At 41.3% G+C, this 14,324-nt stretch overlaps 1 protein-coding gene across 3 annotated transcripts in view; it reads left to right on the plus strand.

Annotated features, from left to right (window-relative positions):
- CLSTN2 (calsyntenin 2) overlaps positions 1-14,324 on the plus strand; it is a 642,750-nt gene that overhangs the window by 593,787 nt on the left and 34,639 nt on the right. For all 3 annotated transcript variants that reach the window (XM_045386874.3, XM_005545930.5, XM_074031163.1), the window contains one exon: positions 13,540-13,702. In XM_045386874.3, the coding sequence (XP_045242809.3) occupies positions 13,540-13,702 (163 nt within the window). The remainder of the gene's footprint in view (positions 1-13,539; positions 13,703-14,324) is intronic.

The raw sequence follows: 14,324 nt of genomic DNA on the forward strand, positions 1-14,324 counted from the left end.
TTAGCTGCATCCCAGAGAGTCTGGCACATTGTCTCTTTGTTCTCATTAGTTTCAAAAAACTTCTTGATTTCTGCCCTTACTTCATTATTTACCCAGGAGTCATTCAGGAGCAGTTTGTATAATTTCCATGTAGTTATGTGGTTTTGAGTGAATTTTTAAATCTTGTATTCTAATTTAGTTGCACTGTGGTCTGAGAGACTGTTTGCTATGATTTCAGTTCTTTTGCATTTGCTGAGGAGTGTTTCACTTCGATCATGTGATCAATTTTAGAGAAAGTGCCATGTGGCAATGAGAAGAATGTATATTCTTGAGGTGGAGAGTTCTGTAGATAGCTATTAGGTCCACTTGATCCAGAGTGGAGTTCAGGTCCTGAATATCTTTGTTAATTTTCTGTCTCAATGATCTAATATTGTCAGTGGTTTGTTAAAGTTGCTCGCTATTATATTGTGGGAGTCTAAGAACTTGCTTTATGAATATGGTGCTCCTGTATTGAGTGCATATATATTTAGGATAGTTAGCTCTTCTTGTTGAATTGAACCCTTTACCAGTATGTAATGCCCTTCTTTGTCTTTTTTATCTTTATTGGTTTAAACTAGGATTGTGACCCCTGCTTTTTTCTGTTTTCCATTTTCTTGGTAAATTTTACTCCATTCCTTTGTTTTGAGCCTATGTGTGACTTTGCACATGAGATGGGTCTCGGGAAGACAGCATACTGATGGGTCTTGGCTCTTTATCTAGCTTGCCATTCTGTGTCTTTAAATTGAAACATTTAGCTCATTTACATTTAAGGTTAGTATTGTGTGTGAATTTTATCCTGTCCTCATGATGCTAGCTGGTTATTTTGCAGACTGGTTTATGTGGTTGCTTTATAGTGTCACTGGTTTGTATACTTCAGTGTTTTTGTAGTGGCTGGTAATGGTTTTTTCTTTTGATATTTAGTGCTTCCTTCAGGAGCTCTTGCAAGGCTGGCCTGGTGATGACAAATTCCCTCAGCATTTGCTTGCCTGAAAAGGATCTTATTTCTCCTTCACTTACGAAGCTAACTTCTGCTGGTTCTGAAATTCTGGGTTGGAAATTCTTGAAGAATGTTGAATATTGTCCCCCAATCTCTTCTGGCTTGTAGGGTTTCTGCTGAGAGGACCACTGTTAGTCTGATGGGTTTCCCTTTGTAGGTGACCTGGCCTTTCTCTCTGACTGCTGTTAACATTTTTTTTTCTTTCATTTGGACCTTGGGGAATTGTATTAGTCTTTTCTCATGCTACTATAATGAACTGCCCGAGACTGGGTAATTTATAAAGGAAAGAGATTTAATTGACTTACAGTTCCACATTGCTGGGGAGCCCTCAGGAAACTTATAATCGTGGTAGAAGGCAAAGGAGAAACAGGCACCTTCTTCACAGGGCAGAGTCAGTGCAAGCAGGGGAAATGCCAGATGTTTCTAAAACTATCAGATCTCATGAGACTCACCCACTATCACAAGAAGAGCATGGGAGAAACAGCCCTGGATCCCATTACCTCCACCTGGTCTCACCCTTGACATGTGGGGATTATTGGGATTATAATTCATGATGAGATTTTGGGTGGGGACACAGCCAAACCATATCAAGAGTCTGATGATTATGTGTCTTGGGTTGATCTTATGGAGTATCATACTGGGGTTCTCTGCAGTTCCTGAATTTGAATGTTGGCCTATCTTGCTAAGGTTTGGGAAGTTCTGGATGATATCCTCAAGTACGTTTTCCAACTTGATTCCATTCTCCCCACCCCTTTCAGGTCCCCCAATCAATCACAGGTTCTGTCTCTTTACATAATCTCATACTTTTTGGAGATTTCATTCATTCCTTTTCATTCTTTTTTTTTTTTTTCTTATTCTTGTCTGCCTGTCTTATTTCAGAAAAATAGTCTTCAAGCACTGAGATTCTTTCTTCCACTTGGTCTATTCTGTTATTGATACTCATGATTGCATTGTGAATGTCTCATGTTGTGTTCCTCTCTAAACTGGCTATCAGCTTCTGTATTATTTTATCATGATTTTTAGCTTCTTTGCATTGAGTTACAACATGCTCCTTTAGCTCAGCAAAGTTCATTATTACCCACCTTCTGAAGCCTATTTCTATCAGTTCAGCCAAGCCTCAACCCAGTTCTGTGCCCTTGCTGGGGAGAGGTGTTGCAGTCATTTGAAGGAGATGAGGCACTCTGACTTTTTGAGTTTTCAGCATTTTTGCATTTATTCTTTCTGAATCTTTGTGGGCTTTTCTACCTTCGATCTTTAAGGTTTTTGACCTTTGAATGGGGTTTTTGTTGATGTTATTTTCTGTTTGTTTGTTTTTCTTTTAACAGTCAGGCTACTCTTCCATAGGGCTGCTGCAGTTTGCTGGGGTTCTGCTCCAGACCCTAGTTGCCTCAGTTTTTCCTGTACCTGTATGTATTACCAGTAAAGGCTGAGAAACAGCAGAGATGATGGCAGCCTGCTCCTGCCTCTGGAAGCTCTATCCGGGGGTTTAGTGACCTGTTGCCAGCCAGAATTGCACCTATAGGAGGTAGCTGGAGACCGTTGTTGGGGGCCTCACCCAGTCAGGAGGAACAGGATTAGAGACCTGCTTAAATAAGAAATCTGGCTGATTTTTGGTAGTACAGCTGTGCTGCATTGTGGGGGACCCTTTCTTGTCCAGAGCCTTGGACTCTCCAGAGCCAGCAGGTTATAACAGCTGAGTTGACTGAACCACAGAGATGACAGTCACCCCTCTCCCCAGGAACTTGGTCCTTCTCATGCAGATTCCAGCTGTCACTTTTGGCTGGCTGGAATTCCAAGCCAGTGGGTCTTAACTTGTGAGGTGCCGTTGAAGTGGGGCCTGTAAAATGACACTGCTTGGTTCCCTGGATACAGCCCACCTCCTAGGGGTATGTAGGGATAGATATTCCACCACGCTGGGAATCCCAGGGCCAGATTATGCAAAATTCCTGGGTCTCTGTGTGTGGCTGAGTGGCTGCTCTGCCGGGACTCCACACACCTCTGTGAGTCAGACCCGAGGCTCTGGTGGCATGGGCTAATGAAGGGATCTCCTGATCTGCAGGTTGCAAAAATCTGTGGGAGAAGCATGGTTTCCTGAGTGGGATCACTCACTGCTTCCCTTGGCTCCATGCTGTTCCCAGGTGGCTGTCGCCCCACCTTGCTTTTCTTCATTCTCTACAGGGTCGGGCTGTTTGCCTAGTCAGTCCCAGTGTGAGAGTCTGGATATTTCAGTTGAAGGTGCTGAATTCAGGCATCACTTTCATTCCTCTCTGTGAGGGCCACAGACCGCAGCTGCTTTTAATTGGCCATGTTGGCCCCAGGTCCAGCCTCTTTTTTCTAATGTTTAAATTAGTGGCCTGAGGCCATATGGCCTTGCAAGTCTTAAGAGAATCTGGTTTGCATGGTTCCAATCCTCCTGGTAAACAGCTCTCCATTTTATGAAATGAAGTTGACCCTTCAAATATGTCCTTTGGAGCAGGGGCTTTTGTAGTTCTGTCCATTGTCATCTAAACTTAACACAATAAGGCCGTTGGAGTAAAGAATGGCTTTCTAGAATGCAAGGCACTAAAATAAGGTAACACACTCCTTACTGTAGCATGCTAGTCCACTAGAGCCCAGTCTCACCTCCAGCCACACATCTTTCAAGGATATTTGTTGGAATTTATCATTTCATCATACAATCTCATCTATATTCAAATTCACTAATTTTGTTCTCAACTTTCTCATTTATATTTAACTTATTGATTTATTTTTATTGCCTTTCTGAAATTTTTATTCAGCTCTTTTTCAAACCTGCTTTCCCCGTTCCCTTTCAAACTGCTCCTGTGGTTCCTGTTATGTGAATTTAATCATTTGTTGTGTTTGCTATTTCTCAGACAGGCAAAGAATTGTTTCTTCTTTGTTTTGTAATCTTTTACTCTGAGCTTATCTCTAGTAGGAATTGTCTAACACATGCCCTAAGCTGTAAATACATCTCTATTGTGAGGTTTTTGAGTTTGTCTTTGCTCAGTGCCCTAAAGACTTCAAGGATGCATTTTTAAGTTTGTTTCTGAGTCGAGGATTTCCACAGCATGTGAACTGTGTGCATTTGGACTTGATGCCTGGGCACAGAGCAGACCTGGGCGTCTAACTTCTCAGAGGCCACTTATTCCAAAGTGGTTGGCTGGCTTCCTCCCTGCATCCCTAGGGCAGTGGCAGTGTTTATTCTGGGACCCGAATTCAGACAGTCCTTTGTTTTGTTTTTTTGTTGTTGTTGTTGTTGTTTTTGTTTTTGTTTTTTGAGACGGAGTCTCGCTCTGTCGCCCAGGCTGGAGTGCAGTGGCGCGATCTCGGCTCACTGCAAGCTCCGCCTCCTGGGTTTACGCCATTCTCCTGCCTCAGCCTCCTGAGTAGCTGGGACTACAGGCGACCGCCACCGCGCCCGGCTAATTTTTTTTTTTGTATTTTTAGTAGAGACGGGGTTTCACTGTGGTCTCGATCTCCTGACCTTGTGATCCGCCCGCCTCGGCCTCCCAAAGTGCTGGGATTACAGGCGTGAGCCACCGCGCCCGGCCCAGACAGTCCTTTGAAGCTTCAGGCTTTATGCAGACATCTCAGCTCAAGTTTTTTTTTTGCGTAGAGAACTTAGGTCCCCATTCTTGCTCCTCACAGACTTTAAAACTCCAGTTGAGGTGGTAGGCCACAGCTCCTCAGCAGCCACTCAGTTTCAACTCCCTGGTGCAGCTACACTTTCCTTGTTTTTCATTCCTGAAGAGTTCTGTTTTCTTCTGTTGTTAATGTTATATTATATCCAGCATCTCAATTTATTTGGAAAAGGAAAGCAGTCCCCTATTCAATCAGGCTGAAAATATGTGCTAAAAATTGTATACGCCTTACTTAGCTCAGTTCACACAACAAACCTACGCATAGATACTATTATTATCCTCACTTCACAGATGAGGCTCCCAAGGATTAGAAGGGTTCTGTTATTTTCCCAAAGTCAGAACATGATTCCCTAGAAATTCATGAGGCAGCTGTGATACCTAACTCATTACCCAAAGACTTGGCCTGTAACAACCCCTTTCGCTATCCCGTCTGTCTCATTCTGTGGTTCCTCAAAACCCAGGGCAGCTGGTCACTTAGCAGACTGCTCACTCTCTTCAACCAGACTCACATCAAAGCCCTCTCACTATTCTCCTGCTACAAATGGTCCTCTTCCCCTGTTCAAGTCCTTTCTATCTTGCAGTAACTTGTCTCAGACTCACTTTCTCAATCAGTCACCCCTCCATCCATCTCTTTCCCCTCTCTAGTGAGTATTGTAAGCTCAGATCAGGAATGAGGGGAGAATAGGCAAGACAAAAGCATTATCAGAACTGTGCAGTCAAGGAAGTGGAGAAAGAGTAGGGGAATGCAAAAGCAATGGTAGTATTCTGGCTTGGATGACAGATTGCATGAGGGAGTGTTTACTGAAACCAGGGATCACAGGAGAGGGAGCAGGCTAGGCTGTAGCATGGGAGACATTGAGCTCAAACTTGGACACAATGTGTTTGAAGTACCTGTAGAACATCCAAGTAGGACCATTTGGAGGTACTCTGACATGCAAGTACACCATTTAGAAGATGATTCTCTGCTCAAGATCCTGATTTGGAAGTGAGTATGACATTGGTTATGTGTGAAGTGATAATACAAGAGGCCTCATGTGGAAGCCCACAGTGGTGTGTGTGTTAGTTCTAACTTACAACAAGATTGTGTGTTCCTTAGGATATCATGTCATTTCAGCCACACAATAATAGTGAAGGACTTCAACAGCTCACTGACAGTGTTAGACAGATCATTGAGGCAGAAAACAAACAATAAAATTTGGGCATTAAACTAGACACTTGACCAACTGGACCTAAGAGACATCTACAGACTACTCCACCCAACAACCACAGAACATACGTTCTTCTTATCTGCACATGGAACATAGACTAAGATCGATCACATTCTCAGTCATAAAGCAAATCAAAACCACACTAAGCACACTCTCAAGACTGCAATGCAGCAAAAATAGAAATCAATACCAAGATCTCTCAAAACTGCATGAAAACATGGAAGTTAAACAACTTGCTCCTGAATAACCCTTGGGTGAACAACAAATTTAAGGCAGAAATCAAAAAATTCTTTGAAATTGTTGAAAATGGAGACACAACTTACCAAAATCTTTGGGATGCAGCTAAGAGGAAAGTGTATAGCACTAAAATGCCTTCATTAAGAGGTCAGAAAGATTTCAATTTAACAATCTAACATAACACCTAGAGGAAGAAGGGGAGAAAAAGAACAATCCAACCCCAAAGATAGCAGAAGAAATAACATCAGAGGAGAACTGAACAAAATCCATACAAAAGATCAGTAAAACCGAGAGTTGCTTTTTCAAAAGAATAAACAAGATTGATAGAACACTAGCTAGATTAACAAATAAAAAGAGAAGATCTCAACAGACACAATTGGAAATGACAAAGATGACATTACAATCAATCCCACAAAAAGCAAAAGATCCTCAGAGACCATTATGAAAACCTCTATGTATACAAACTAGGAAATCTAGAGAAAGTGGATAAATTCCTGGTAACACACAATCTCCCAAGATTGAACTAGGAAGCACATGAAAACCTGAACAAATAATGAATTCCAAAATTTTAAAAACCTACTAACCAAAAAGAGCCCTAGACCAGATGGATCCACAGCCCATTATCAGATCTGCAAAGAACTGATAACAATCCTACTGAAACTATTCCAAAAAATTGAGGAGAAGGAGCTCCTCCCTAACTCATTCTATGAAACTAGCATCATTCTGATACAAAAATTTGGCAGAGACACAACATAAAAAGAAAACTTCAAGCCAGTATCCATGATGAACATAGATGTAAAAATCCCCAGTGAAATACTAGCAAACTGAATACAGCAGCACATCACAAAGTTAATTCACCACAGTCAAGATTTTATTCCTGGGATGCAAGGTTGATTCAACACATGCAAATCTATAAATGTGATTCACCAAATGTGATTCACCATGTGAACAGAATCAAAAACTACACAATTATCTTAATAGATGCAGAAAAAGCCTTTGGTAAAATCCAGCATCCCTTCATGATAAAAACCCTCAACAGACAAGGCATCAAAGGAACATATCTCAAAATATTAAGGGCCATCTATGACAAACCCACAGCCAACATTATACTAAATGGAGAAAAGCCCAAGAAGAACCATTCCCCTTGAGCACTAGAACAAGACAAGGACACCTATTCTCACCACTCCTTTTCAACATAGTACTGGAAGTCCTAGTCAGAGCAATTAGGCAAGAGAAAGAAATAAAATGCATCCAAACAGAAAAAGAATAAGTCAAATCATCTCTCTTTTCCCATGATATGATTCCTTACTTAGAAAACCCTAAAGACTGCCAAAAGGCTCCTGGAATGGATAAAGTTTCAGGATACAAAATTAATGTACAAAAATTAGTAACATTTCTATACACCAATAATGTTCTAGCTGAGAACCAAATCAGGAACATAATCCCATCTACAATAGCCACAAAATAAATGAAATTCCTGAGAATTCATCTAACCAAGGAGATAAAAGATCTCTGCAAAGAAAACTACAAAACACTGCCGAAACAAATCAGAGATGACACAAAGAAATGGGAAAACATTTCATGCTTAAGGATTGGAAGAATCAATATCATTAAAATGACCATACTTCCCAAAGCAATTTATACATTAAATGTTATCCCTATCAAAATACCAATGTCATTTTTCACAGAATTAGAAAAATCTACTCATAAATTTATGTGAAACAGACAAACAACAAAAACAAAGAACCACAGCAATACTGAGCAAAAGAAAGGAAAGGAAAGGAAGAAAGACCAAAAACCTGGGGGCATCACACTACTCGACTTCAAATTATACCGTAAGGCAACAGTAACAAAAACAGCATGATACTGGTACAAAAACAGACACATAGACCAATGGAACCAAATAGAGAACCCAGAAATAAATCTGCACATCTACAGCCATCTGATCTTCAGCAAAATAGACAAAAATAAGCAATGGAATAAAGACAGTCTATTCAATGAATGGTGTTGGGATAATGGGCTAGCCATATGGAACAGAATGAAGCTGGACTCCTACCTCTCATCATATACAAAAATTAACTCAAAATGGATTAAAAATTTAAATGTAAAACCCCAATTATAAAAATCCTAGAAGAAAACCTAGGAACTACCCTTCTCAACATCAGCTTTGGCAAAGAATTTATGGCTAAGTCTCACAGAAATTGACAAGTGGGAGCCAAAGTAAAGGGCTTCTTCACAGCAAAAGAATTTATCAACAGAGTAAACAGCCTACAGGATGGGAGAAAATATTCATAAACTATGCATTTAACAAAATTCTAATATCCAGAATCTACAAGGAACATAAATCAACAAGCAAAAACAAATAATCTCATTTAAAAATGGGCAAAGGATATGAACAGATACTTCTCAAAAGCAGATGTAAAAGTGGCCAACAAAAATATGAAAAAAAATGCACATCATTAATCGTCAGAAAAATTCAAATCAAAACCACAAAGAGATATTATCTCATACCAGTCAGAATGGCAATTATGAAAAAGTCACAAATAACAGATGCTGGCAAGGCTATGGAGAGAAAGGAATAAACTGTTGGTGGGAATACAAACTAGTTCAGCCACCATAGAAAGCAGTTTGGAAATTTCTCAAGGAACTTAGAACTACAATTTGACCAGCAATCCCATTACTGGGTATATATTCAGAAGAAAACAAATTGTTTTACCAAAAAGACACATGCATTTGTATGTTCATAGCAGCACTGTTCACAATAGCAAAGACACAGGACCAACCTAGGTGCCCATCAACAGTGGACTGAATAAAGAAAATGTGGTACATATATACCATGGAATACTATGCAGCCATAAGAAAGAATTAAATCATGTCCTTTGCAGCAACATAGATGGAGCCAAAGGCCATTATTCTAAGCAAATTAACACAAAAAAAGAAAACCAAATACCACATTTTTTCACTTATAAGTGGAAGCTAAACATTGAATACTCATAGACATAAATATAAGAATGATAGACACTGGGACTAATAGATGGGGGAGGGAAAGAGAGGGGAATGGTTTGAAAAACCACCTATTGGTTATTATGCTTGGGTATTACCTGTGTGATAGGATCATTTGTACCTCAAACCTCAGAGTCACACAATATACCCATGTAACAATCTGCATATGTACCCCTCAATCTAAAATAAAAGTTGAAATTATCTTGAAAAATGATGTCATTTCTTTCTCATTAATTTTCTAATACTGCCTAAGACAGAACTGGTCCTATTTTATAGGGTTGTGGTAAAGATTAAATAGTATAAGGAGGAATATGAAAAGCTGCTTCAATATTGAAAAGCGTGTTCCAAGATTGATTGATTGTTTTTATGACTGTCACCCCCTTCTCCCACCTGGAAGCCTCCAGATCTCCCATTGCCTACAGAATAAAAGCAACCCAAGTGCTCAGTTTCAGTTCTCTCCTTGCAGCCTTATTGCACACTCTTCACCTTTCCCAAATGTAGGCTGACACCCCCAAACTCTGTCATCCCCATCCACCTCAACAGTTAACATGGCACCTTGCACAAATCTGTGCTGGATATGAATCCCGATCTGTTACAAGCCTTTCTGTCAATTCCATGACCGGACTATAAGCTCCATAAAGGCGGGTGCTTTTTTTGTTTGCAAAGTAGGATATGCATTTTAATAAATGTCTGTAGGAGTTAATAAATGAGTGAATGTGTGTATCTTTATATGCCCGCAAACCTAGTACCTCTGACAATAAAAATAGATGAATGAATAGAGGAATAAGAGGTTTCTGCTTCACTGCCTTAGAATTTATTACTTGCCAACTATTCGTAATGAAATATTAACAGTTCTTGAATATCCACCCTAAATTCCACCTTCTCCACGCTGGAAAGAATCTTTCCATTCCCTGGGACCTCACAGTGCCTTGCACCTGGTCTACAACACTTACCTCAAGGTTCATTACATTTGAAGATTTTGTGTACTTGATACACCCCCTCCATTAGATTGTAAATCTTGAAAGCAAAGGACATATCTCATAACCTCTGTATCTCTTGCAGTACCTAGTAGACATAATAGTTGATAGATAGTAGTTGGTAGGTGAATGTATCTCATGTTGAATAGCTGCATTCAAAAACACCTGATTTCCTGGGGAAACCAAGTCAGAACTTCCGACCCGGCCACTCATATAACGCTTGGATCAACCAGCCAGCAACTACATGGAGAACCTCTTACCCGATTTTCTCCTCCTTATCTCATGGGAGGCTTCCCTGGCCCCCAACTCACACTGAAATTCCAGCATACTCCTAACTCAGACCTCCTTTGGCATCGTCCCCGCTACTGTTCCTGAACGTGTATCCCTGGGTCTCTGGTCTCTGAGTCACTTACCAGGTAAGCTGCAGCTGCCTACCTTGGGAGCATATCTGCAGGTGTCCAGAGATTCATGTGTCTTTGGTCTAGGCAAGGCCTTAGGCATCATTCTGGGGGATGGTGTCAGACATTCTTGGAGCTTGGACATGCTTGGTGTGGCTGGGTACACCAGTGATTCATGAACAGTCGGGAATTAAAGTTCTTCTCTCCCCCAAGGAAAGGTCACTTTGCTGAATTTTCTTATTTCTTGGTTGAACTATGCATTGACACATTTATTTTAGCTGCCTCCTGGCTTGATCATTTTTCAATTACAGTTTGTCCCTGCAGTTCTAGCAGAGGGTCAATGTGGGTCTCTTCCTGATCATAGATCCACATTTATAAAACCCTAATTAGGCATTTCCTTTAGCTGCTGTCATGGATTACTTGGTGGAAAAACTCTGCAGGCATTAGCCTTGTGTGAGCTAAAAGATTGTTTAGACACCCAATTAGGAGCTCACTGGGGCAGCTCCCAAGCATTCCTACCTCTGACTCTTGGCTGAGGCTGTTCTTCATACCAACGATGCTCTCCCTGTTGATCCTGGAGAATATAAATCTTGCCATCTTTTGTTATCCATATTAAAATGAGATAAAATGTGTCCCTTTTACATTAACAGGACTTTGATTTTTTCTAATACTCAGTGTGGAAAGGGTACAATGCATATGCTCTCTTACCCTCTGCGAGTAGGAGTATAAATAGGCATAATCTTTGCAGAAAAAAAAACATTGATAATATGTATCAAGAGTCTTAAAAATACCTCCAGCTTTTGATCCAGTAATTCCATTTCCAGGAATCTTTCCTAAGGATATAATCAGAAATGCAAACAAATATTTATACACAAGAAATTCATTACAGTACCATTTATAATAACTGTTACATATCTGGAAATAATTAAGTATAGTATAGCCATATTACACAGCTACTTAAAATGAAATTTGTAAAGGCATCTTAGTGCTGATGCTAAATGAAACATGCAAACTCTCAAATTCTTATGCAGTGTGATCCAAATAGACCTTTCCCAGCTGTTGTTTCACAGGATGTTTATAGGAATGCTACAAGTAGAAAAGTTCTATTTTTCAGTAAGGTTGAAAAGTTCTTATAGTTTGAGAATCACTGTTTTTATGCCGGGCATCATGGGGGCTGTTGTTCAATGCAGCACGCTTTGGAAGAACTAGAGGAAAAACACCTAGGAAAAAAATTGTAATGTTGAGAGGGGATGCTGCCACTGTTGAGTTATAGAATTACTTCTTTGCAATTTTTTGTGTTGTCCTACAAAGATGCTAAGTGTTATAAATGAAATAATGCCAGAGGATTATTCTCCATCCAGCTTCGGCAGATGAGGATTGTTGTAGAGCCAGCTAAAGCACATGAATTCAACATGCCAGTCACACAGAGAGGATGGTAACTGTGAGGGCGGTGACAGAGGCCAGGATGGGGGAGCCCCCGAGTGCTGTCTGGTTGGTTCTCGGCGCTCTGCCTACATTCCACAGGGCATGGGGTATGGTCAGGGTTACCTCCCTGTCACCCACTTCCTCCCTGCCCTGGGCCTGACTGGAGGTTTCCAGATACCTCTGGGAATATCCTCAGGATGTAAACCATATTCCAGGTTACCTCTGTTGCTTGGCTATCCTTGATTGCAATCGCCAAGCCCAGGGTGCTCCTACCTCTTTGGGTTGGGTGCTTGATTCAAATATGTAGTTCTCTACTACTCTATCAGCCCTGCCCTCTGTGTTCAGGTCTGCCTGTGTGCCACCTGCATGTCTTGGGGTCACCCCAATAACAGGCCTAGCTTGAGAGCCCTGCACCCAGCCCAGAGTTTGGTCCAGGGCATGGAGCATGAAGGGAGTGGAAACTGGGTCGGGACCTCTCACTGAGTATAACAGAACTTCACAGAGATCGGCCTGGACCCCTCCTGCTTACCTTCCAAAGTCCCCTAAAATATTCATCAGACTTTATCAGACTAATGGGCTTCAAAAGGAGCAATTTTCTGAGACATGAGGCAGGACAATATAAAAAGAACATTAAGGAAAAAAACCTTATTTCAAAATGAAAGGAGAAAGATTATTTAGCATCCCTGTTGGTGTTATCTATTCATGAGAAACAGCACATTTAATCCAACCTGCAATTGTAGGGAGGGCTTTGATGCCCTCACCTTGGGGTCACCTTCATTCAGAACTCATCTGTCTCCTCTGCCACAGATGGCAGAGTTGATGGAGACAAGAGGATGCAGATGAGAGACATTTCAGAGGTGGCCTTCACAGGGTGTGGGAGGGATTAGAGGGAGTGTGAAGGAGAGTCCAGCATGACTCCCAAGGCACTTGCTTAGGGATGGGACAGACGGTGGCATTGTTCTCGAGTCTTGGCACCTTTCATGCCTCCCATCTCCCTTTCCAAGACATGCCCATCTTGGTTTCTATCTCGTCTCATGCTGTATGAGTTCAGTCCCTTGAAGTCAAGAATCTTGACTCTGTTCCAGCCCCCACAGCATCTTTACCAATCCACTAAGCTGCCTTCTGTAGCCCTGGGCACTTGTGGGTTCCCAGAACAGAGGGTTTGGGGTTAAACAACTTGTGTGGGTATAAAGCGAGATCCTTGGTTCCTGATCAGCCTAGCAATCATCAGAGCCAACTGGCAATTTTGACACAAGATTCCCAGCCCTGAGACCAGGAGTCTTGGGTTTAAAAAGCTGTGAAAGGGTGTCCTGCACTGAGTTCAGGCCAGTAGGACCCACTTGTTATTCCTTTCTGCCTCCCCAGGTGCACCAAGGTAAGGCTGAAAAATCTCCCCATCATCCACTATCTGCCTGATGATCGAATTCTTGGGTATTTCTCTTTCCTACAGTTTGCCCCATCATGTTTGATGATGAGCTTCTGTAACTTCAGTGTATGTCAACTGTTATGTTCCTTGAGTGCTTTGCAATAAAAATTGTTGACCCAAAAATGTGTTGTTCTCCTTTCATAGAGTAAAAGCCTGTTTGTTTTATTACATATTCAATTTTAAATGTTGCTTCTCTTTCATTTTCTTAGATTTGTGACAAAGAGTGGCACTACTATGTCATCAATGTGGAGTTTCCTGTGGTAACCTTATACATGGATGGAGCAACATATGAACCATACCTGGTGACCAATGACTGGCCCATTCATCCATCTCACATAGCCATGCAACTCACAGTCGGCGCTTGCTGGCAAGGTAATCCTAAGTGAAACCCTTTTCTCTGACCTGTTTGTGAATAGTTCTTGGAAGATAACTGGTAGAGAAAAAGGAAAAGCAAGTGGTGTGAGAATAGGCTAGAAAAATTACTACCCCTTACAAAAAAAATGCAAGACATATAAAAATGAGTATAAATCCACAAACTGAACGTATTGTATAATAACAAGCTTAAGGCCAGATTTTGATTTTAGATCAACATGAGCAGTTTCATGGTTGTCTCTGAGTTGCTAATGTATTTTATTGTTTTGAAGTCTTATTCATTTCCAAACTGGGGCTATACAGAGAAAAAAACTGAGTATAGAATCTTGTGTTCAAATTTCTGGTTGGCTCTGATGAGTGCTAGGCTGATCAGGAACCAAGGATCTCCCTTTATCCCCACACAAATTGTTTAAGCCCCAAACCCTCTATTCTGGGAACTCACAAATGCCCAGGGCTTGCCCAGGGCTGTGGAACACAGCTTGTCTACAAGCCATGAGGCCACAGAAAGCCACTCTCAAGGTCAGCTCAGCCCTCAGTGCCTTCCCTGGCATCTAAGGATAGAGGCCCTTTATGCCCTCCTGCTTGAAGGTGTCTGTCCCCTCCTCTCTTCCTGTGCTGTTGC

Source organism: Macaca fascicularis, chromosome 2 (genome assembly GCF_037993035.2).
Source record: "Macaca fascicularis isolate 582-1 chromosome 2, T2T-MFA8v1.1".
NCBI classification, from domain to species: domain Eukaryota; kingdom Metazoa; phylum Chordata; class Mammalia; order Primates; family Cercopithecidae; genus Macaca; species Macaca fascicularis.